The 21523-nt window shown below is 30.8% G+C and overlaps 3 protein-coding genes across 3 annotated transcripts; all 3 read left to right on the forward strand.

Annotated features, from left to right (window-relative positions):
• Positions 1–3623: 3623 nt before the first annotated feature.
• On the forward strand, positions 3624–7721 carry LOC25495721 (triacylglycerol lipase 2). The gene is made up of 9 exons (XM_024786356.2): positions 3624–3809; positions 4506–4625; positions 5449–5589; positions 5836–5949; positions 6030–6173; positions 6689–6729; positions 6839–6942; positions 7062–7157; positions 7386–7721. Exons 1-9 carry the CDS (start codon positions 3624–3626, stop codon positions 7709–7711), a joined length of 1272 nt encoding a protein of 423 aa, XP_024642124.1. The 3' UTR covers positions 7712–7721.
• Positions 7722–10798: 3077 nt separating this feature from the next.
• On the forward strand, positions 10799–14835 carry LOC11417505 (triacylglycerol lipase 2). Its single transcript, XM_003618796.3, has 9 exons — positions 10799–11058; positions 11290–11409; positions 12123–12263; positions 12855–12968; positions 13066–13209; positions 13689–13729; positions 13823–13902; positions 14025–14120; positions 14510–14835. Exons 1-9 carry the CDS (start codon positions 10873–10875, stop codon positions 14833–14835), a joined length of 1248 nt encoding a protein of 415 aa, XP_003618844.1. The 5' UTR covers positions 10799–10872.
• A 2121-nt stretch (positions 14836–16956) lies between these two features.
• LOC11416871 (triacylglycerol lipase 2) lies at positions 16957–20815 on the forward strand. Its single transcript, XM_039834982.1, has 8 exons — positions 16957–17142; positions 17246–17365; positions 18330–18470; positions 19049–19162; positions 19251–19446; positions 19940–20014; positions 20129–20224; positions 20389–20815. Exons 1-8 carry the CDS (start codon positions 16957–16959, stop codon positions 20712–20714), a joined length of 1254 nt encoding a protein of 417 aa, XP_039690916.1. The 3' UTR covers positions 20715–20815.
• The last annotated feature ends 708 nt before the right edge of the window (positions 20816–21523 follow it).

Raw genomic sequence — 21523 nt, forward strand, 5'->3', positions numbered from 1 at the left:
GCTAGCCTTTTATATTAATGGGGTGCACTGGATTCAATAGGTGACGTGTGGTCTAGAATAAGACTCCTTGATCATTGTAGATAGGGTTAGGTTCTTCAATCAAAACTTCCGTTTGATCACGGAAGTGTAATTAAACAATCACATCTTCAAATTATAAATCTTATTTTTTATTGGAACAAAAATCATAATTGCAATATATGATTTAAATGTAGTATGTGCATACTAGTAAACAAAAATAAAATGTACTCCTTATGTATAAACAAAAAAACACTTAATTGTTAGTAAATTTTATTAAAAAGATATATCAAATAATTTATTATTGTTGGTTGGATCATTTAAGTATGAATACTGATTTTGGATAGACTTGGATTTAATGTGCAAAAGGATGTCCAACCAAAAACGAACGTGCAAAATTACGTGTCAAATTTCTATTAAAGAATTTTCTACGTGTTTTTTTTCTATTTTAGGTAACTAGAAATGAGTTGTCGAAGAGAAATTGGGAAAGAATATCCAACCAAGTTGTCGCATATAGGACCGTGTATGTGCTTACACCTGTCACATGTCATTAAAATGTTCATAGTTTTCAATATTAGTACTACTTCCCTCTCAAAAAAAAAATATATATTAGTACTACTTCCTTTTGAGAAAAAAACATTATTAGTACTACCTCATTCAATAAATTATGTATCCTAAATAAAAGTTATTCTTGCTACTATTATTACTAACTATATATATTCTTATATGATGTAAATTTAGTGGTACACTCAATCTATTTGTGCTTAATGTTTATTTTGATAAAGTTGCATGTAGATTTGTGTGGAAGGGATGAGAGAACGAAGGTATTTATTTGATTAGTTAGGATAAAATGACATTCACGATGTGTGGGTCTGGATCAACTGCACATCTGATTGTTTCAAAAGGCTATTGGTGGTTAATGGGAGTCCACACTTCGTTCCTCGGGAAAGAAAGTTGAAATTGGATTTCACGTCTTTGTGCTCCTTCAAATATTAAGCTCTTCTTATGACAATTGTGACGCGACTATGTTCATTTCAGATCTATTTTATTGTTTTGTAATCTTATATCTTCTAACTTATGTCCTATTTGTAATCAACGTAGTCAAGATATGTTACATGCTTTGTTTTCCTGCACGCGTGCCAAGGACGTGTGGTCCTTTTGTCTCCACGAGTTAGTCACTTCTTCGAATCAAGATAATTTGATTACTTGGATGAAAGAATTTATTTCAAATATTGGCCCATTGGACCCATTATCATGTGGAAGATTTGGTGTTCTCACAACAAATGTATCTTTGAGAATATCAAGCATTTTGTCCAAGAAATTGGCACTCAAGTGTTATCATTTCTGCATCATGTCTTGAAAACTTTTTCTTATCCTACCTCTCACATAGTTCAGCAGCCTCCGCATATTGTTAGTTGGCAACGATCTAGTATGGATTCTGTAGCTCTTAATGTTGATGCTTGTGTGTTCCTCGAGTCCAACTTGGGAGGTTTTGGCGGTCTTATTTGTGATCATACTGTTCTTTTTTTGCTTGGCTTCTTTGGGAAAATCAGTAGACCTTGCAATCTCCATTATGAAATTTTGAATTTATACCATGGTTTGAAGTTGTGTTGGGATATTGAATTTAAGTAGATGTTGTGTCGCTCTCTGATTAACTATTGTTGTTGACCTCATCCAAAAGGATTTGAATGAACATCAAAAGTATAGAAAATTGATCATGGCTGTTAAACATCTTCTTTGTAGAATTTGGGTGGTTAGTTTACGACATACTTTGCATGAGGGTAAGGTTGCAGCTGATTTCCTGGCTAAAAAGGGTGCTGTAAATGATAGTAGTCTTGTTATTTTGTATGAATCCCCTTCTGATAAGGCCTCTACCCTCTTAGCAAATGTCATGAGCATTGAGTTTGTTCAACCCAAGTTTAGGTCTTGTCTTTTTTTTCTTTCTTTTTTTCCCTTTTGTTACAAAAAAAAAAAAAAAAAAAAAAAAAAAAAAAAAAAATCTATATTAGAGATTAAATACATCATTGATTCAATAAATCTAAAAAAGGAACTTTCTTTTATAATAGAGACTTGTAAATAAATATTAGTCCGACGTTTAACTACTAACAATTGTCCCTTAATTGCTTGTTCAAAAAAAACATTTGTCCCTTAAAAAATAACTATCAATATTTGTCATTAAAAAATAATAATTTATTTTGTGTGAGGCCATGCGCCTCTATTTTCAAGAAAGAAAAGTTTATTTTGTGTAATTCCAGCCAAATCCTTACTATGCTCTTTCAACTCTCTATCGATTCAGTTTCTAAAATTCCTAAAACTCCCTTCACTATTAGCGAGTGGAAATGGATGATAAGTGTAGAGGAAAAGGATGAGACTGAAATGAGAAATGCAAAGGAACACGATAGGATGGCATTACATAGGAAGCTGTAAAAAGTTGACATGTGAAACAAAAAAGTTACCTCGGAACATGAAATCTTTCTTTGTAAAGACACAAACTTACGCACGAGGAACACTAATCATATGCACTTCTCCTTTGTGTTTCTTTCTTGTTTGAGGACTTGCTATCTGCTCCCGAACTTGAGGAACTCTTGTAACCATGATATTTTTTGTCTTTAATAATGATATGGATATGGATTATTTCCTCATGTTATGTTTGGCTAGCCAAACATTGATCCCTCCCATCTATTCGTGCATCTCATTTACGTAGGAATTTGCAAGATTCTGAGTTTTGCGCCTTTGTTTGTAGGAGTCACAACGTTGTTGAGAGGGGGAATAACTCTTGGAACATCGTCCTCTACGCATAGGAGTAAGGTTGCACACATATGTTGTGAGACGCCATGTTGGCGTGATTGCAATCGTTGTTCTGTAAATAGTTTTATTGAGGTCCCCGTGGTGAGCACCGATGTTTCTGAATGAACAAGTAGGGTGTACCTCATGTGATTCATTCTTCGATGGTTCTGGTTGGATCTTTTGCGACTAGTCATACACTCCTCCAAAGAGGGAGGTGTGCCTGCAAAAAACACTCTAACCGCCAAAGTGAGGCTGAGTGCAAACATGTAAATAAAATAGGTTGATTAGTGAGCATATGTGAAATAAGTGAAGTGATTGTACCTGGTGCAATGGCCCTATATTTATAGTTATAGATCTGATGATATACTTCTTGTTAGTCGCAATCTTCTCTCCTTAGTTTTAGCTTAGTTTGTTACGAGGTTAATCTGGATATCGAAATAACCGGTCTCCCATCAAGGAGAGATCATAATTGGGTTTGCTAAAAGAAGGTAACTATTTTTTTTGGTGTTAGAAAAATGGTAACTCTTGACCATAAATACAACAAATTGATCATGTTTTAATGTAGAAAAAAATCTAAAAATAAAACAGATTACAAAATGTTCAAGCCTTTGATTTCTTAGCAATTTAAAGACAATATCAAATTAAAGATAGACTAAAAACGTTCAATTAAGTTTTCTATTATATGTGTAACCCAAAAAAAAGTTTTCTATTCTATGCCAAATTTCAACTTTTTGAGATTCACCTCAACTTTCATCACCTATAAAGAGAATGTTCCTCCTCAATCTTACATTTTCCATGCTCGCAAACAATACAAAAAAGATATGGCTTTCCCAGGATTTATGAACATTGCTGCTTTGACACTTTGTATCTTTGTTTTAGCAAATTGTAATCATCAAGTACAGGCTTCGAGTCGTGCCTTTTCCGGTAAGGAAAGCAAAATATCTCCGGGAAACGGTTTATGTGCTTCTTGGGTCACTATCCATGGCTACAAATGCCAAGAACTTGAAGTAAGAATTCCAAACATAATCAAAAAAATTAACATGCATAATTTGCAATGGTTTTTAATTACATACTTTTTTTTTTTTTTTTCGTAGATAGACGAAATGGCAAAGCCATTATAAACTCACACACACAAGTGGAGGTACCGGGGTTCGAACCCCGGTCATGGCATCCGGCCTAACAATTTCGGCATATTGCCAGTTGAGCTAGGACTTTTGGATTACATACTTTATTAGAACAAAATGAATTATCGGCGACAAAAATATAAATTTTCATCTTTAATTTTTGTTGCTTGTTATATTTTTTTTTTCTAGTTATCATATCATAATTTTCATCTTTATACAAAATTACAAGAATCAAAATGTTGCCTCTTGATTGTGGTTAAGACGTTTTATCTTATGATTTATTTTACTTTTTACCTTATTATGATTGGTTCGTTTTTCCTTCGTTGCAATGTATTTCGCGCTATGTAGCATTTCCCTAATATAAAATCACTAAAAGTTTAGGAATGCCCAGAAAATTATTGATTAAACAATCATTAGGGTTATGAATTAAAGGATTTATATTTTAACTAGTTACCAATATACATACCATTCATGATATGAGCTTTTCTTAATATGAAAAGATTTTAGTTTTTGTGGTTGATAATATTTTTGTACATAGTCAAATATTATATTTATGCATTAATATGCAATAATTTTCAGGTTACAACCAAAGATGGATACATTCTTAGCATTCAAAGGATTCCAGAAGGTCGATCTGAGGTTAAGAACAATGTGACTAAGAAAAAGGAGCCAGTGATAGTACAACATGGAGTTGCAGTGGTAAGTTATAACAATGCATCAATTTTTTTATTCTATTTCAATTAGTATTGTCATTTTCTCAAGAAAAAAATCAAGTTAATTTTGTGTTAGAACTGGAAAATGAAGAAAAGATCAACCACCCTTTAATATATGTTATGTTTCATTGCATGAACCTGACTCTCAATATTTGATTTTTTTGTCAAGTAGCATGCGGCTAGAGAAATTCACCTTAAAGGTGAATAAGTGGAGTGTTTTGGCTTCGAACTCCGGTCCCTACATATAATATGTATTATCCTTTATCAAGAGAGTTAAGCTCAAGGGGACTGATTGTAATTAGAAGAGTTAAATAACTATAATGATACATTAATTAGAAATTAATTATAAGCTTGTTCAATTTTACTTTAGGAAGTCACAACAATAACACATTCATGTGAGTTTAGTTCAGTAGATAGGGACATTGCATAATATATATATAGATGGAGTTCGACTTCGAACTTCAGACACCACATTTCTTCACATTTAATATGTGTGAACTTGAACACTAGACTACTAGAACCAAAAACATTAACACATAACACAAGTGACTGATAAATTCTTCCAAAAAAAGTGCATGATAATTGATGAAAGAAAAAAAATGAGGCAACAATATTTTAATCATACACAATTTATAAAATCCTACTATCTAAGTCTCAATGGCTTCTAATATCAAATATGAATGGTCTTTATAACAAGTATCCTTTACAAAATCTAATATAAATTATGCTATATTATTGATGCAAATTAAGGAACTTAATTCTATATTACTAAACTATAGTTGAATATTTTGAGACTTGCTTGTGAGCAGGATGGAGCAACATGGTTTCTGAACAGTCCAAAGCAAAACCTGCCTATGATTCTTGCTGACAATGGCTTTGATGTATGGGTTACTAATACAAGAGGAACCAAATATAGCCGCAAACACACTTCCCTAGACCCCTCTAACAAGGTTTGTATTTTTCCTTAGAAAAAATCTTTGATGCTTTATTTGAATAATTGAAATTACATTAAAAGTTTTTAGATGTATTGTTTAGAGACACTTCAATTTAGTATAATTTTATTATTCAGGGACTATCAAAAAAATGTTAAATTTTGTAATGATTGATTTGATTATTTATTCTAATAATTTTTCTAAGTAATGACTTGATTTATTTTAACAAACTGAATTAACATTTATCTATGTAAACATTGGCAGAAATACTGGGATTGGTCTTGGGATGAATTGGTTACTGATGAAATGCCTGCTATTTTTGATTTTGTCTCCAAGCAAACAGGAGAACAGAAGATAAATTATATTGGTCATTCTTTGGTAATGTATCTCATAAATAAAATATAATATTAATGTAGTCAACATTTTTAAATATTGAACTTTAAGACTATGTTTGGCAGGGGACTTTGGTAGCTTTGGTATCCTTGTCAGAGGGCAAATGGGTAAATCAAGTTAAATCAGTAGCATTGTTGAGTCCTATTGCATATTTGAGCAAAGTGAAAACTGTACTTGGACAAGTTGGTGCAAGATCCTTACTAGGCGAGGTAGTTAACCTAATCAATAGAACTAACTCTTCTTATTCTTAGACTAAAATTCATTGGTGTCGTAATTTCTTACGGTCAATTTATCTTAGTCGTTGGATAGAGATCAGACCGATCATACCATGACTTTCTCAAAATTTTGAAATTTCAATCATTTGATCTTAAGGACTAAGATCACTTATCGAAGAGTATCCATCTTAGTCATTGGATAAAGATTGAGCGACTCTCACATTATGACTTTAGTAAATTGTAAACTTGAAATTTCACCCATTTGATCTTGACCAATGATTGAGATCACTGATAAGGGTGAATTCATCTTAATCACTGGATATTGATAAAGATCGAACCACTCACATTGTAAATTTAGCAAATTTAGAAATTAATTTAACCATTTGATATTGATAGACGGTCGAGATCATTTATCACATCGAATTTGTTTATGGTTTTTAAACGTATAAAATCTTATATAGTAGCTACAAATTTCTAATTCAGACTAATTGTTTTGTCTTGCCAAACAGGGTCTTACTCTTTTGGGCGTTGGCGAATTTGGTCTCAATCAGTAAGAACATAGAACTTACATAATTCATTAGTATAATATCATAATAAAAAATAGATTAGTATATATAGTATACATAATTTAATTCTCTTAAAACAATTATTTTTGTTAGAGTACATGTTCTTGAATTCTTCAAGGGTGTTTGTTCTCAACCTGAAGTAACCTGCGATAACAAATTACTTCTTTCAAAAAAAAATATACTTACTGAAATAGCAGGTATAAATTTTTTCCCATAGTCAAAATTTAAATATCAATCGATATAATTTTCAAGAAAAAATTCTCTAAAATTTTGACTAAATATATAATTAATGTTTTTTTCAATTGTCCTATTTTAGGTGAAAATTGTTGCTTAACTTCTTCAGCTTTTCAACAATTCCTCAAGGTTGCACCACAATCTTCATCAACAAGGAACTTGTTTCATTTAGCTCAAAGTAAGATTTTCACATCTAGTCACTTCATTAGTTAATGTTGAAATTCATTCAACCATGTTTGTTTTTCTAAACCCTCGAATCTTCGATTACCTGGGAAAGAGTCTTTGGTAATCCAAAATTTGATTGTGGGGTAAATAAAGTTTGACTAAAGATCGTTTCAGCTAAGATAGATATTAATTCCTTCAAGTTTAATACTTAATGATAATCATATGCTATAAATTCATGCAGCTGTTCGAAGCGGTGTCCTAGCGAAATTTGACTTTGAGAGGCTAGGCTCAAACATGGTGCATTATGGAAAACTAACACCTCCTATCTACAATCTCTCAAACATTCCTAAAAATGTACCAATTTTCATAAGCTATGGAGGTCGCGACGCGCTTTCCGATGTTGCCGATGTTAAGAGATTACTTAATGAACACTTTCGGAACCATGATACAGGCAAGCTTAGTGTTCAATTCATAGATAACTATGCTCATCTTGACTACGTGATGGCTGCAAATGCCAATGAGATAGTGTACAAAAATGTTACCTCATTTTTTCAACGTCAATGGTGATAGTTGAATAATTAGGGTGCTTGCACATTTGCCCTAATGGCATCTTGTAGAGTGTTACAAAATTGTAGGATATAGGAAAGTGAGTGGTTTTGTTATCACTAAGCCCTATGTAAATTTTGTAAATAGAGTATGCAAATTTAGGTGCTTTGTAAAAATTATCAAAGCATCTAAAAAGTTTTTTTTTTTTTTGTTTATATTAATGATCGAAGGGTGTATATTTTAGAGAAAGTGATCAAAGGGTGTATATTCGTATTGCCTTAACTATCTTATAATACAACATGTGTAAATGTGTTATACCAACATGTGTAAAGTTGACAAAAATAAAAAATAATGAAAATGAAAAGAGAGAGAAACAAATGTAAATGTGTTATACCAAATTTTGATTTACATTAAACAAAGTAGCTTTGAGATATTAAAGCTGTCTGAATAAGTTTATAAAAATAGGTTATTTTAACAATATTTTCTCCCCATACAAATTATTATGTGGTTATGAAAATGATTGTTTTTCCTAAATTGTTGCAAATGATTGTTGGGTTGTTGGAGTTTTAACATAGTTGGGATGTCAAAATAATCATAAAGATATCTTAACTATTCTAATTTTGGGAAAAAAAATGATGGATCATGCAAACTTGTGTTCACGTGCCACAAGTTAAAGAGTTAAGATAATAAAGTAAAATTTAACTTTTGTATTGGAAAGATAAATTTTAAACTTTACCCTAGTGCTCTTAAATGGGATGTGAAAAACAAATTAGCAAGTGTATTAAATCGTCATCAAGTAGTAAAATTTATAAGTTTGTATTCATATGTGAAAGTTCAACTTAACTACTACGATAATGGCTAAGCTATGTAAAGATCGGGGGTTGCAATTGGCAACAAATTGATTATCTGAACTTAAGAAAATAAGTAAAAACGACCAAGTCATATTGGATTTTCTTATTTAAATTATTTGATAACTAGATACTATGAATACAGTTGACTAGATAGCCTGATTTTACGATACTTGAACAAAATAGTTAGGTCAGTGTCTTGGTCACTAACACTCTCTACGAGTCAAACACTCTTTATGTCTTACTTTAGTCCATAACCATTGGAGGTTTGAATGAACGCTAAATTTTGTCACAAAAGATTAATAGAATATTTCTAAAACTAATAGAGATTTGAACGGTTAATTTAGGTCAAGCCCCAAAGCTAGATTAGTAGTCATTAAGACATATATCAATTCATAAACATTCCTAAATGTATAAAAAAAGTATTAAGAATAAATTTATCCTAAATAAAATTAAAGCAATCAAATGTATGCAAAGGATATTAAAAGCTACATGATTAAATAATTACATATAAACTTCTCCTTCATGACCTAACCTAGAAAATTAGCAATTAATACTTTCTAAATATAAGTAAATAATAACCGGTTGATGATTCTTTGACTCCCGAATGACTTTGTTTTTTGCTCCTAATTTTCAAAATCACATTTCTACCTTGGTCTGATCGTCGGATTATCCTTTTCTGTTAACCTAGTGCTTCTATATTTATAGACGCGCATTTCCCAACCTTTTGGAACAATCAATATTGTGCGACACGCGTTGGCACTTCTCGGCACGAGTTGTGGCGAGACGGTTCACTTCTTAACTTCCTTCGAATTTTGTTACACGCAACATGCGCATCACGAGTTTGGTCGCGGATGGTCATGCATTTTTTTTGTCACTCCTTGTCTTTTAACTTTTGTCCTGGAAAGATAAATTTTAAACTTTACCCTAGTGCTCTTAAATGGGATGTGATGAACAAATTAGCAAGTGTATTAAATCGTCGTCAAGTAGTAAAATTTGTAAGTTCGTATTCATATGTGAAAGTTCAACTTAACTACTATGATAATGGTTAAGATATGTAAAGATTGAGGGGTTGCACTTGGTTATGGATCGATTATCTAAACTTCATAAAATAAGTAAAAACGACTAGGTCATATCGGATTTCTTTCTCTATATTATTTGGTAACTAGATAAATATGAACACAATTGACTAGATAGCCTGATTTTACGATATTTGAGAAAAATAGTTAGGTCAGTGTCTTGGTCACGAACACTCTCTGCTAATTACAACACTTTTATGTCTTACTTGAGTCTATAACCATTGCAGGTTTGAATGAACACCAAATTTTGTCACAAAGCATTAATAGAATATATATTTCTAAAGTTGTTAAAGATTGAACAGTTAAATTAGGTCAAACCCCAAAGCTATGGTTAGTAGTTATTGAGACATATATCAATTCATAAACATTTCTAAATGTATAAAAAGCATTAAGAATAAATTCAACCGAACAAAAATTAAAGCAATCAATTGTATTCAAAGGATATTAGCAGCTACATGATTAAATAATTACATAGAAATTTCTCCTTCATGACCTAACCTAGAAAATTAGCTATTAACACTTTCTAAACATATAAGTAAAGGATAATCGGTTGATGATTCTTTGGCTCCTTAATGACTTCGTTTGCTCCTAATCTTTCAAAATCGCATTTCTACCTTTGTCTGGTCGTCTGATTATCCTTTTCTGCTAACCTAGGGCTTCTATATTTATAGACGTGCGTTTCCCAACCTTTTGAAACTGTCATTGTGTGACGCGCATTGGCACTGCTCGACACGAGTTATGGCGAGACGGTTCACTTCTTAATTTCCTTCGAATTTGTAACACAGCTTGCACATCGCAAGTTTGGCCGCGGATGGTCATGTATTTTTCTTCACTCCTTGTCTCATTTCCTCTCACTAAAACGTTTGTTTCTTTTAAAAATTTGACATACAAAACTATAAAATATATATACATATATATATATATATATGAAAAAATGTTGAAACCGTTGAGTAGATATTTGTTGTCATCCATGCATTGCTAAAAATAGGAAACTCTTGATGATATATACAAACTGATCAATTTCTTAATGTAGCAAAATTCTAAAATTAAAACAAATTAAAAAAATTACAAACCTTTGATTTTTTAGTTAACTAACTAAGCAAATTAATTAAAGATAGACAAGAAAAACATTCAATTAAGTTTTCTGTTCTTTGTCAAATTTCAACTTTTTCAGTTTTACCTCCACCTATATAAAGAGAATGTCCCTCCCCGTCAATCTCATATCTTCCATTTTGATTAATAATACCAAAAATATATGATTTTTCTGGGCTTGATGAACATTGTTGCTTTGACCCTTTGTATCATAGTTTTAGCAACTTGTAATCATCAAGCCCATGCTTCGAGTCATGTTTTTTTGGGTAAGAAAAACGATAAATCTTCGGTAGAAGGTTTATGTGCTTCTGCGGTCACTATCCATGGCTACAAATGTGAAGAACATGAAGTAAGAATTATATATATGTGCAACAAAATAACCAGGAAAATTTTTATAAATATATTAGAACAAATTGAATTATCAACAACAGAATATTAAAATTTTATTGTCATTAATTTTCTTTTCTTCAAAGGTTTTAGTCCTCTAAAAAGAAATTAAAAGGTTTTAGTTTTTGTTGCTGATAATATTTTTGTACACAATCAAGTATTTCATTTATGCATTAATATGCAATATTTTCAGGTTATAACCAAAGATGGATACATTCTTAGCATTCAAAGGATTCCAGAAGGTCGATCTGAGGTTAAGAGCAATGTGACTAAGAAGAAGGAGCCAGTGATAGTACAACATGGAGTTGCAGTGGTAAGTTACAACAATCCATCAATTATATACATATATATATAGATATATATATATATATATATTAGTATTTACATTTTCCAAAAATAAAAATCAAGTTTTGCATCAATAGTATTTTTGCTTACAAGAAAAACTTGAAGAAGAGAAGATCCACCACCCTTTAATATCCTTTACGTTTCATTGAATGAAACTTACTTACTAAACTCGATTGTTATTAATTAGAATGGTTAAATACATTCATTAGAAATAACTGTAAGCTTCTTAAATTTGAGAGTTTCTCAATTCTACTCTATAGCAACATTTTAAAAAAAAAAAAATTGGGAATGCCGAACTCTAACTTACTAGGTCCCTTCTCCTAAGAACCGAAGAGTTAACAAAAAAAATTGGGAAATGGGTTATATAGTCATACTATATAACCAATTTTTATAAATTTAACTTTAATTTAATATATATGTCGTTCAAATTAATAAAAGAGCATAAAAAACTTGTATATTTTATTTCATAATTTACGTTTTTTAGTTTTCTTTTCAATTTAAAAAATCATACTATCACAATTTATAACATGTATCATTTACAATGTATAAGATCAATTATGTTATATTATTGATGCAAATTAAGGAATATGATTATATATTGGTACTATGGTTGCATAAGGAATATGATTATATATTGGTACTATGTTATGGTTGCATATTTTGAGTCTTTGTTGTGTGCAGGATGGAGCAACATGGTTTTTGAACAGTCCAAAGCAAAACCTGCCTATGATTCTTGCTGATAATGGCTTTGATGTATGGATTCCTAACACCAGAGGAACCAAATTTAGCCGCAAACATACTTCCCTAGACTCCTCTAGCAAGGTTTCTTTTTCTATACCTCAAAAAAAATATGTTTAATTTGAGTATATAATCAAATTTGTCTAGTTATATACATTAAAGTTCTTGCATAGGGTTTTATATACTCATCAAATTAGTTCTCATGTGGAGTATTTAGAGAAACTTAAGTACAAAATGTCACTCAAAAACATTTTTAGTTTAACTTATATTATTAATAGACTATTACAAAATGTTACGGTTTTAATGATTGGTTTGATTATTTACTCTTGTAATTTCAGTGAGTACAATATTAGAAACTAAGGTTTAGTCTATTTTTGTGATGCCTTGAGAATGTTCTCAAGAGGGGTATTTATAGCCTTTCGTGGACTTGTAATTCGGAGACTTAAGCCCCAATCAGCTTAGGTCCTAAGCCACTCTAGAGCATTCTAGATGTTTTTAGAAGCTTGTTAAGGCGGCACTCTTAAGGGACACACCTAGGGCTTCATGAGCCCTTCGGGAGGGCGCCTGAGCTCTTAAAGATAAATTGACGGTCCAACTCTACTAATTTTTTTCTAAATAAGGTCTTGATTTATTTTAACAAACTAAAATAACATTTTTTAATGTAAACATTGGCAGAAATATTGGGAATGGTCTTGGGATGAATTGGTTACTTATGAAACGCCTGCTATTTTTGATTTTGTCTCCAAGCAAACAGGAGGACAGAAGATACATTATGTTGGCCATTCTATGGTAATGTATCGCATAAATAAATATATTAACATTTATAATATATAATCCATATATTCAACAATTTTATAATACTAAAAATTAAGACTATGTTTGGCAGGGGACTTTGACAGCTTTGGCATCCTTGGCAGAGGGTAAATGGGTAAATCAGGTTAAATCGGTAGCATTGCTGAGTCCTATTGCATATTTAAGCCAAATGAGAACTATACTTGGACAAGTTGCTGCAAGATCCTTACTATCTGAGGTATATAACCTAATAAATAACACTAACTCTTCTTATTCTTGGACTTGGATTCCTTGCGGTCGTAATTTATTACCGTTGTTGTAGTCAGACTATCTTAGTCGTTAGATAGAGATCAGACATAGTGACTTTTTTAAATTGAAATTTTGAAATTTCAACTATTTGGTCTTGATCAACGAATGAGATTATTGAGTGTAGGGAATCCATCATAGCCATTGGATAATGATCAGATGGCTTACATCGTGACTTTAGCAAATCATAAAACTCAAGATTTCATCCTTTTGATCTTGACCAATGACTGAGATAATTGTTGGATAAAGATCGAACGGCTCATATAATGACTTAAGCGAAACTAAAACTCTAAATTTAACCATTTATTTTGATAAACGATTGAGATTACTAACTTGCAACGAATCTATTTCTGTTATTATAAAATTATTATAAAATCTTATTCGTTTTAATTCTTTTGTTTTGCCAAATAGGGCTATACTCTTTTGGGAATTTCTGAATTTGATGTCAAAGCGTAAGAACATATAACTTACAATTTTATTAATTCCTCATATTTTAAATCCATTAGTATATTATACATAATGATCTTCAACAACTATTTTGTTAGAACACCTATTGTTGACTTCATCAAGGGTATTTGTGCTCAACCTGGATTAAACTGCAATGACTTGTTTACTGCACTAACAGGTCTAAAAAAATTTCCCCTAGTCAAAATTTAAATTTCAATAGATCACATAGATAAAATTCTCTAAAATTTTGATTAAATATATAATTAATGTTTTTTTTTTGTTCAAATTGTCCTATTTTAGGTGAAAATTGTTGCTTAGACCCTTCAGCTTTTAATCAATTTGTGAAGGTTGAACCACAACCAACATCAGTAAGGAACATGTTTCATTTAGCCCAGAGTAAGATTTTCACATCTAGCCACTTAATATTCATATTTTATTTTTCTTGATCCTGGAAAGAGCATTTGATAATCTAAAGTTAGGTCGTGAAGTAAATAAAGACAGAAAAATATTATTTTTGTACTTGCAGTGAGTGAAATCTAGAAAACTAGGGTTTAGTCTTAGGCCCTAAGTCACGCCTTTTATGTTACAGCGCGTTCTAGATGCTTCTAGAAGCTTTTAAAGGCAGCGATGAGGGATGGTGCGCCCTAGGGTTAATTGGCTTTTCGAGAGTGTTGAGCCCTTAATATAATATTGGCAATCCAGATTCATTTAGGGCTCGAAGTCAGATATATTGATTCATTCTGATTTAATATTTAATCCTAAACTTATGCTATAAATTTATGCAGATGTTCGAAACGGTGTCTTAACGAAATTTGACTTTATGTTGCCACACTTAAACTTCTGGCATTATCGTCGACTAACACCTCCAATCTACAACCTCTCAAACATTCCTAAAAATGTTCCAATTTTCATGAGCTATGGCGGTAGTGACGCGCTTTCCGATGTTGCTGATGTTAAGAGATTACTTAATGAACACTTTCAGAACCATGATGCAAACAAGCTTAGTGTTCAATTCATTGAAAACTATGCTCATGCTGACTACATGTTTGGTGTGAATGCCAATGACTTGGTGTACAATAATGTTACATCGTTTTTTAAACGTAAATGGTGATACTTGAATAATTAGGGTGCTTAAGTCACCCATTTACCCTAATTGCATTTTAGAAAGTGTTTCTGAATTATAGGAAATATAAGAAAGTAGCTTGCTATCACTGAGCCCAATGTATATTAATAGTCCAATGACGAAGTTAATAGCTTTTAGTTTTTATTTTGTTAAACCTCCGATTTTTAGGAAAAAAGAACTTTAATAATTTGGAGTTCGATCAGGGGGTAATCAAAGTCTAATCAAGAATTGTTTCAACCAATAATCGAACTTAAAATCTCCTAAAAAATTAGTCATTTAGTGAATTTCATTAACCACTTGAGCCTTGGTATTACAAATGAAGCATGCAAATTTTAGGTGGTAAAAAAAATTGATAAACAAAATTATTAGGTGCTTTTAGTAATAAAAGTGACCAGCAGAATCTATTAATTTGGCTTAACTATCTTATAATATAAAACTTGTGGATCAAAATTGGTAAAAGAATTGCCCACTTCTTTCTGCTGGCCAAACAATATTGAGGAAGAAAAAATTTCAGCATTGATAATTAATTAACGCATAATCTGATTTTCATCCCAAAAGAATATCAATGGCTGATTAGTAAGCAGATTTTGGCGGTCCTTCTCATATTGCAAAATATGTTTGGCATTTTTTTTCAATTAATCTAGTGATCAGAAATTCGCCACTAAATAAAGCGGGTCTGAAGTTCGAACCCCCCTCTACCTATATTATGTAATATTGAATTAACGTTAATTTAATTATGTGTTCCTTCAACCAGCGCTTATGAAATGAAAACTTAAGTCTTCTTCAATAAAAAAAAATTAAAACTTAAGAAAAGGTTTGTGTGTGGGTTATGTCTGAGATAAGGTTCAATACTATAAGTAACTCTTGTGAAATCATAATAGTATCTGATATACAAAGGTCAAAGTTGTAGGCGACATCTTTGTTTATTAGCAACCTTATTGAAACGTTTTGACGTTATTATTGAAACCATTTTTTAAATTCTACTGTGGTATTGTTGGAACATTGATGTGAAGTTGGAAGGGATTGAAAGATTAAACATCAAGTTATTAGACTTTGAACTAGTGTGATGTGAATTAAAAAAATAGAGAGTGAGGGTCTCACATAAAATAAAACACACATCAATAGTGTTTAAATTAATATTGCGGTATTTAATTTCAAATACTTGATAATGATAAAAATAATACTCCCTCCGTGTATCAAATACAAGTTGTAATTTTACGATGCGCACTATTCACATAGCTTACTTTGACCATATTTTTTTAACTAATATATAAATACAAATGTTAGCATGTAAGATATTTTTTGATTTGTCTCGATAAATATTTTCAAAATATCACATTTTATAATTATTTATTATATATAATTAAAGATATTGATGGTCAAATTTGTATATTGGCATGCGTAGAGTAGTTAACTGCGACATGCATCTTGAAACGGAGAGAGTAACAATTTTTATTTTTATTCTTGAATTCCCATAAATTTAGATTATATTTTTTATAAGAATTCAACTTAATTTTCTATATTTCATTTAAGAGAAAACTTAGATGCAGTACCACATGTGTTGTTGGTGCAGTTCTCTTATTAAAACTTGACACGTGTATATTTTTAAATAGAAAAAACTTGTTTAATTTTTTGTTTCAGATGCCGATTAAACTGCACCACTGGTTTTTGTATATTCGGGCGATCCATTATTTTTGACAGGATTGTACTCGATTTATTTATCACTCCAAATATTGATTGCTTCTCATCAATTTCAGGTAGATTCCACCGTGATTTATAAAGGCTATGGTGCTTGTGTTTAAAGATAACGAGTAGTATCTTGTTGATTAGTTTTTTTTCCTTTCATTTATGCATATCCAATAAGTTTGTTACTCCACTTTATTAGGTTTGTTTCGTTTTGATCTTATCCATAAATATTGTTGAATTGATTATCGATTAAGTTTCATTTTGATCTTATCCGTTAGAGTAACCGACTCCACTATTTTAGTTAAACTGGTTACAAAATCTCCTATAACTAGATGACTCCTCTCTCAGTTAAAAAATTACACCAAAAATTCTATTGAATTGTCGAAAAATCTTTCTCCCTATTTGATAAAAAATACCAAAAGTATGGCTTCGCTCGGCTCAATGAACATTGTTACTTTGACCTTTTGTGTCATAATTTTAACAACTTGTAATCATCAAGCCCATGCTTCGAGTCGTGTTTTTCTTAATAAGAAAAACGATAAATCTCCGATACAAGGTTTATGCGCTTCTTCGGTCACTATCCATGGCTTCAAATGTGAAGAACACGAAGTAAGAATTATGGTTACACAAAATTTTCGTTTTACACAAAAATACATGAATCAAATTGTTACCTTTAATTTATGATTTATGCATTAATATGTAATATTTTCAGGTTATAACCAAAGATGGATACATTCTTAGCATTCAAAGGATTCCAGAAGGTCGATCTGAGGCTAAGAGCAATGTGACTAAGAAGAAGGAACCAGTGATAGTACAACATGGAGTTTTTGTGGTAAGTTAAAAACAATTCATCGATTATATATCTTGTTTTAGTTAGTATTTACATTATCCAAAAAATAAAAATCAAAGTTTTGTATCAATAGTATTTTTGCTTATAAAAAAAAAACTTGAAGAAGAAAAGATCCACTATCCTTTAATATCCTTTTCGTTTCATTGACTTTCTAAACTTGATTGTTGTTATTAATTAGAAGGGTTAAATATATTCATTAGACTAGACCAAAAAAATAATATATTCATTAACTATAAATTCTTAAATTTAAGAGTTTCTCAATTTTACTCTATAACAACGTTAAAAAAAAAAAAAAAAATGGGGATAACGAACTCCGAATTACTAGGTTCCTTCTCTAAAATCGGAGGGTTAACAAAAAGAATGGGAAATGGATTATAGCAACATCATAACAATAACTTGATTTAATTTTATATATTCTTGTTTAAATTTATTTGATTGTAGACTCTTGATTTTTTTTTTAAGTAGTCTAGTTGCTAAAAATATTTTTTTAAGGTGAATAAGTGAGGTTTATTTAAAAATGAATTTTAAAAGTGGGGTGTGTAGAGTTCGAACCTCAACCCCCTACAAAGGGAAAGCACACATAGGAAAAAACAACGAAATATACTAACAGCAAGTTCTTACATTGATATTGTTTAAGTATGAGTTTTTAATTTATATTTTAGTATAATAGTATTATAAGAAAGAATAAAAAAATATTATAAACCAACGTAAAGATACTTTTCTAATTTTTAGTTCATATAAGCTTTTTTTTATTTATAAATTTAATTTTAATCTAATATGTCGTTCAAATTAATAAAAGACCATAAAAAACTTGTATATTTTATTTCATAATTTATGTTTTTTAGTTTTCTGTTCAATTTAAAAATCTTATCATCAAATGAAGGAATATGATTATATATTTGCTACTATGATATTGTTGAATATTTTGAGTCTTTGTTGTGTGCAGGATGGAGCAACATGGTTTTTGAACAGTCCAAAGCAAAACCTTCCTATGATTCTTGCTAATAATGGCTTTGATGTATGGATTCCTAATACAAGAGGAACCAAATTTAGTCGCAAACATACCTCCCTAGACCCCTCTAACAAGGTTTGTTTTTCTATTCCTTAACAAAAATATGATGTTTCATTTGAGTATATAATCAAATTTGTCTAGTTATATACATTAAAGTTCTTGCATGGGGTTTTTTATAGTCTTGAAATTAGTTCTCATGTGAAGTATTTAGAGAAACTTAAATCACATGTAGGTGTGTTTGATTTGCTAGAAAAATAAATTACAGAACATGAAAATTTCAGTTGTACAGTGTTTAATTTGTAAAACTGTTTCTGGGATGGGACAAAAATCTAAATTTTGTCACTCAATAAACCACAACACAACTTTTTGTCCTGCATAGAAGTTATTTAAAAATACAAAAATAGTTTTTTGTCCACTAAAAATCATATAAGACCGCAATTTATTCAATACCATAAAAGTTTATCTTGCGTTGTTCTGTTTTGTATTGTGTTGTTTTTTCTTGTGTTGTATTGTCTAGTACATACTGTTTAGCAAATCAAACACACATTTTTAATGATTGATTTGATTATTTACTCTAGTAATTTTTTTTCTAAATAAGGTCTTGATTTATTTTAACAAACTGAAATAACATTTATCTATGTAAACATTGGCAGACATACTGGGATTGGTCTTGGGATGAATTGGTTACATATGAAATGCCTGCAATTTTTGATTTTATTTCCAAGCAAACAGGAGGACAGAAGATACATTATGTTGGCCATTCTTTGGTAATGTATCACATAAATAACATTTATAATATAATATCAATGTATTCAACAATTTTATAATACTAAAATTTAAGACTATGTTTGGCAGGGGACTTTGACAGCTTTAGCATCCTTGGCAGAAGGTAAATGGGAAAATCAGGTTAAATCAGTAGCATTGTTGAGTCCTGTTGCATATTTGAGCCAAATGAAATCTATACTTGGACAAATTGCTGCAAGATCCTTACTCTCTAAGGTATATAACCTAATCAATAGCACTAATTATTCTCGGACTTTTTACGGTCTTAATTTCTTATAGTCGTTGCAGTTAGACTAACTTAACCGTTGGATAGAGATCAGACATCGTGACATTCACAAATAGAAATTTTGAAATTTCAACTAGTCGGACTTGACCAACGAATGAGAACCCTAAACCCTAAAACTCAAAATTTCATCCTTTTGATCTTGACCAACGACTCAGATAATTGTTGGATAGAGATCGGCTCACATCATGACTTAAGCAAAACTAAAACTCAAAATTTAACCATTTAATCTTGATAAACAATTGAGATTACTGACTTGCAATGAATCTATTTCCGTTATTATAAAATCTTATTCGTTTTAATTCTTTTGTTTTGCCAAACAGGGCTATACTCTTTTGAGAATTCCTGAATTTGATGTCAATGTGTAAGAACATATAGCTTACAATTTTTTTATTTTTTTTATTATTATTATAATAAAAAATATATTAGTATATTATGCATAATTTAATGATCTTCAACAATTATTTTGTTAGACTACCTATTGTTGACTTCATCAAGGGTATTTGTGCTCATCCTGGAGTAAACTGCAATGAATTATTTACTGCACTAACAGGTCTAAATTTTTTCCCCTAGTCAAAACTTAAATTTTTATTGACACATTTTCACATAAATAAAATTTTGACTAAATATATAATTAATGTTTTTTTTTTCAATTGTCCTATTTTAGGTGAAAATTGTTGCTTAGCCCCTTCAGCTTTTAATCAATTCATGGAGGTTGGACCACAATCAACATCAGCAAGGAACATGTTTCATTTAGCTCAAAGTAAGGTTTTCACGTTCAGTCATGATTTATTTTTCTTGATCCTTAAAAGAGCCTTTGATAATCTAAAAATCAGTCGTGAAGTAAATAAAGACGGAAAAAATATTGTTCATTTAGGGCTCGAAGTCACGTATATTGATTCATTCTTATGCTATAAATTCATGCAGATGTTCAAAGTGGTGTCTTGACGAAATTCGACTTTATGTCGCCACACTTAAACTTCTGGCATTATGGACGACCAACACCTCCAGTCTACAACCTCTCAAACATTCCTAAAAATGTACCAATTTTCATGAGCTATGGCGGTCGCGACGCGCTTTCCGATGTTGCTGATGTTAAGAGATTACTTAATCAACACTTTCAGAATCATGAAGCAGACAAGCTTAGTGTTCAATTCATTGATAACTATGCTCATGCTGACTACGCGTTTGGTGTGAATGCCAATGACTTGGTGTACAATAATGTTACATCATTTTTTAAACGTCAATGGTGATACTTGAATAATTAGGGTGCTTAAGACGAGGTTATAGCTTTTTTTTTTTTTTATGTTAATCCTTTAGTTCCTAGGGGAAAGGGATCTTAATAATTTGGAGTTTGATCGGAAGGTAAGTAAAGTATGATCAATAATTGTTTCAATCAGGAGTAGAACTCAGATTCTCTCGAACAATTCGTCATTTAATAAAACTCATTAACCATTTAGCTCAATTGTTGTTCGCTATGTTTAAGTGTTTTGGTATTACACATCAAACATACAAATATTTCTTTTGGTATAAAAGCATACAAACTTAACTAACAAATACTGAAATTCAATAACATAAAATGCATAAAAAAGAAATAACGTAAAAGGAATTGTTAATAGTTTTTTATAAAGAAAAGATGTCACACATACCAACAAAAATGTTCAGCCTAAAACATATTACAACCTAAAGCAAAGATTTTTTTTTTTTTATTTGTTTTCGACCTCACTCACTTTTAATCTTTACCCTGATGAATATTGAAGAGGGGAAGAGGCTAAAATATATTCGACAGTTCATTAAAATAGGAAAATGTTACATGAACATCCTTTAATCATACATCCTATTGTACACTCCATGCATTAGGGACATTTTGATAAATTCATCTTACAACCATACTTTCTCTTTCATCTCCTCTCCCTTTTCCTTCCCACATGTCAGGATTTTGTGTGGGTGTAAGAGGTGTATTGCCATATGGAGATGTACATGTATCACCACTCTTAAAATAAGCCAACCTTATGACTTATTATGTATATTATTCTTAAGATTTTCAAACACTTTTCTCATG

The sequence above is a fragment of the Medicago truncatula genome, chromosome 6, assembly GCF_003473485.1.
Source record: "Medicago truncatula cultivar Jemalong A17 chromosome 6, MtrunA17r5.0-ANR, whole genome shotgun sequence".
Lineage (NCBI taxonomy): Eukaryota > Viridiplantae > Streptophyta > Magnoliopsida > Fabales > Fabaceae > Medicago > Medicago truncatula.

What these genes read in the sequence shown, in the direction of transcription:
- LOC25495721 (XM_024786356.2), top strand. Translation starts at nt 3,624, where the DNA reads ATGGCTTTCCCAGGATTTATGAACATTGCTGCTTTGACACTTTGTATC. An exon ending in TACAACATGGAGTTGCAGTG is followed by an intron (nt 4,626 to 5,448) that starts GTAAGTTATAAC and finishes GCTTGTGAGCAG; the next exon opens with GATGGAGCAACATGGTTTCT. An exon ending in ATTATATTGGTCATTCTTTG is followed by an intron (nt 5,950 to 6,029) that starts GTAATGTATCTC and finishes TATGTTTGGCAG; the next exon opens with GGGACTTTGGTAGCTTTGGT.
- LOC11417505 (XM_003618796.3), top strand. Translation starts at nt 10,873, where the DNA reads ATGATTTTTCTGGGCTTGATGAACATTGTTGCTTTGACCCTTTGTATC. An exon ending in ACAAATGTGAAGAACATGAA is followed by an intron (nt 11,059 to 11,289) that starts GTAAGAATTATA and finishes CAATATTTTCAG; the next exon opens with GTTATAACCAAAGATGGATA. An exon ending in CATGTTTCATTTAGCCCAGA is followed by an intron (nt 14,121 to 14,509) that starts GTAAGATTTTCA and finishes AAATTTATGCAG; the next exon opens with ATGTTCGAAACGGTGTCTTA.
- LOC11416871 (XM_039834982.1), top strand. Translation starts at nt 16,957, where the DNA reads ATGGCTTCGCTCGGCTCAATGAACATTGTTACTTTGACCTTTTGTGTC. An exon ending in CCCTAGACCCCTCTAACAAG is followed by an intron (nt 18,471 to 19,048) that starts GTTTGTTTTTCT and finishes AAACATTGGCAG; the next exon opens with ACATACTGGGATTGGTCTTG. An exon ending in ATTATGTTGGCCATTCTTTG is followed by an intron (nt 19,163 to 19,250) that starts GTAATGTATCAC and finishes TATGTTTGGCAG; the next exon opens with GGGACTTTGACAGCTTTAGC.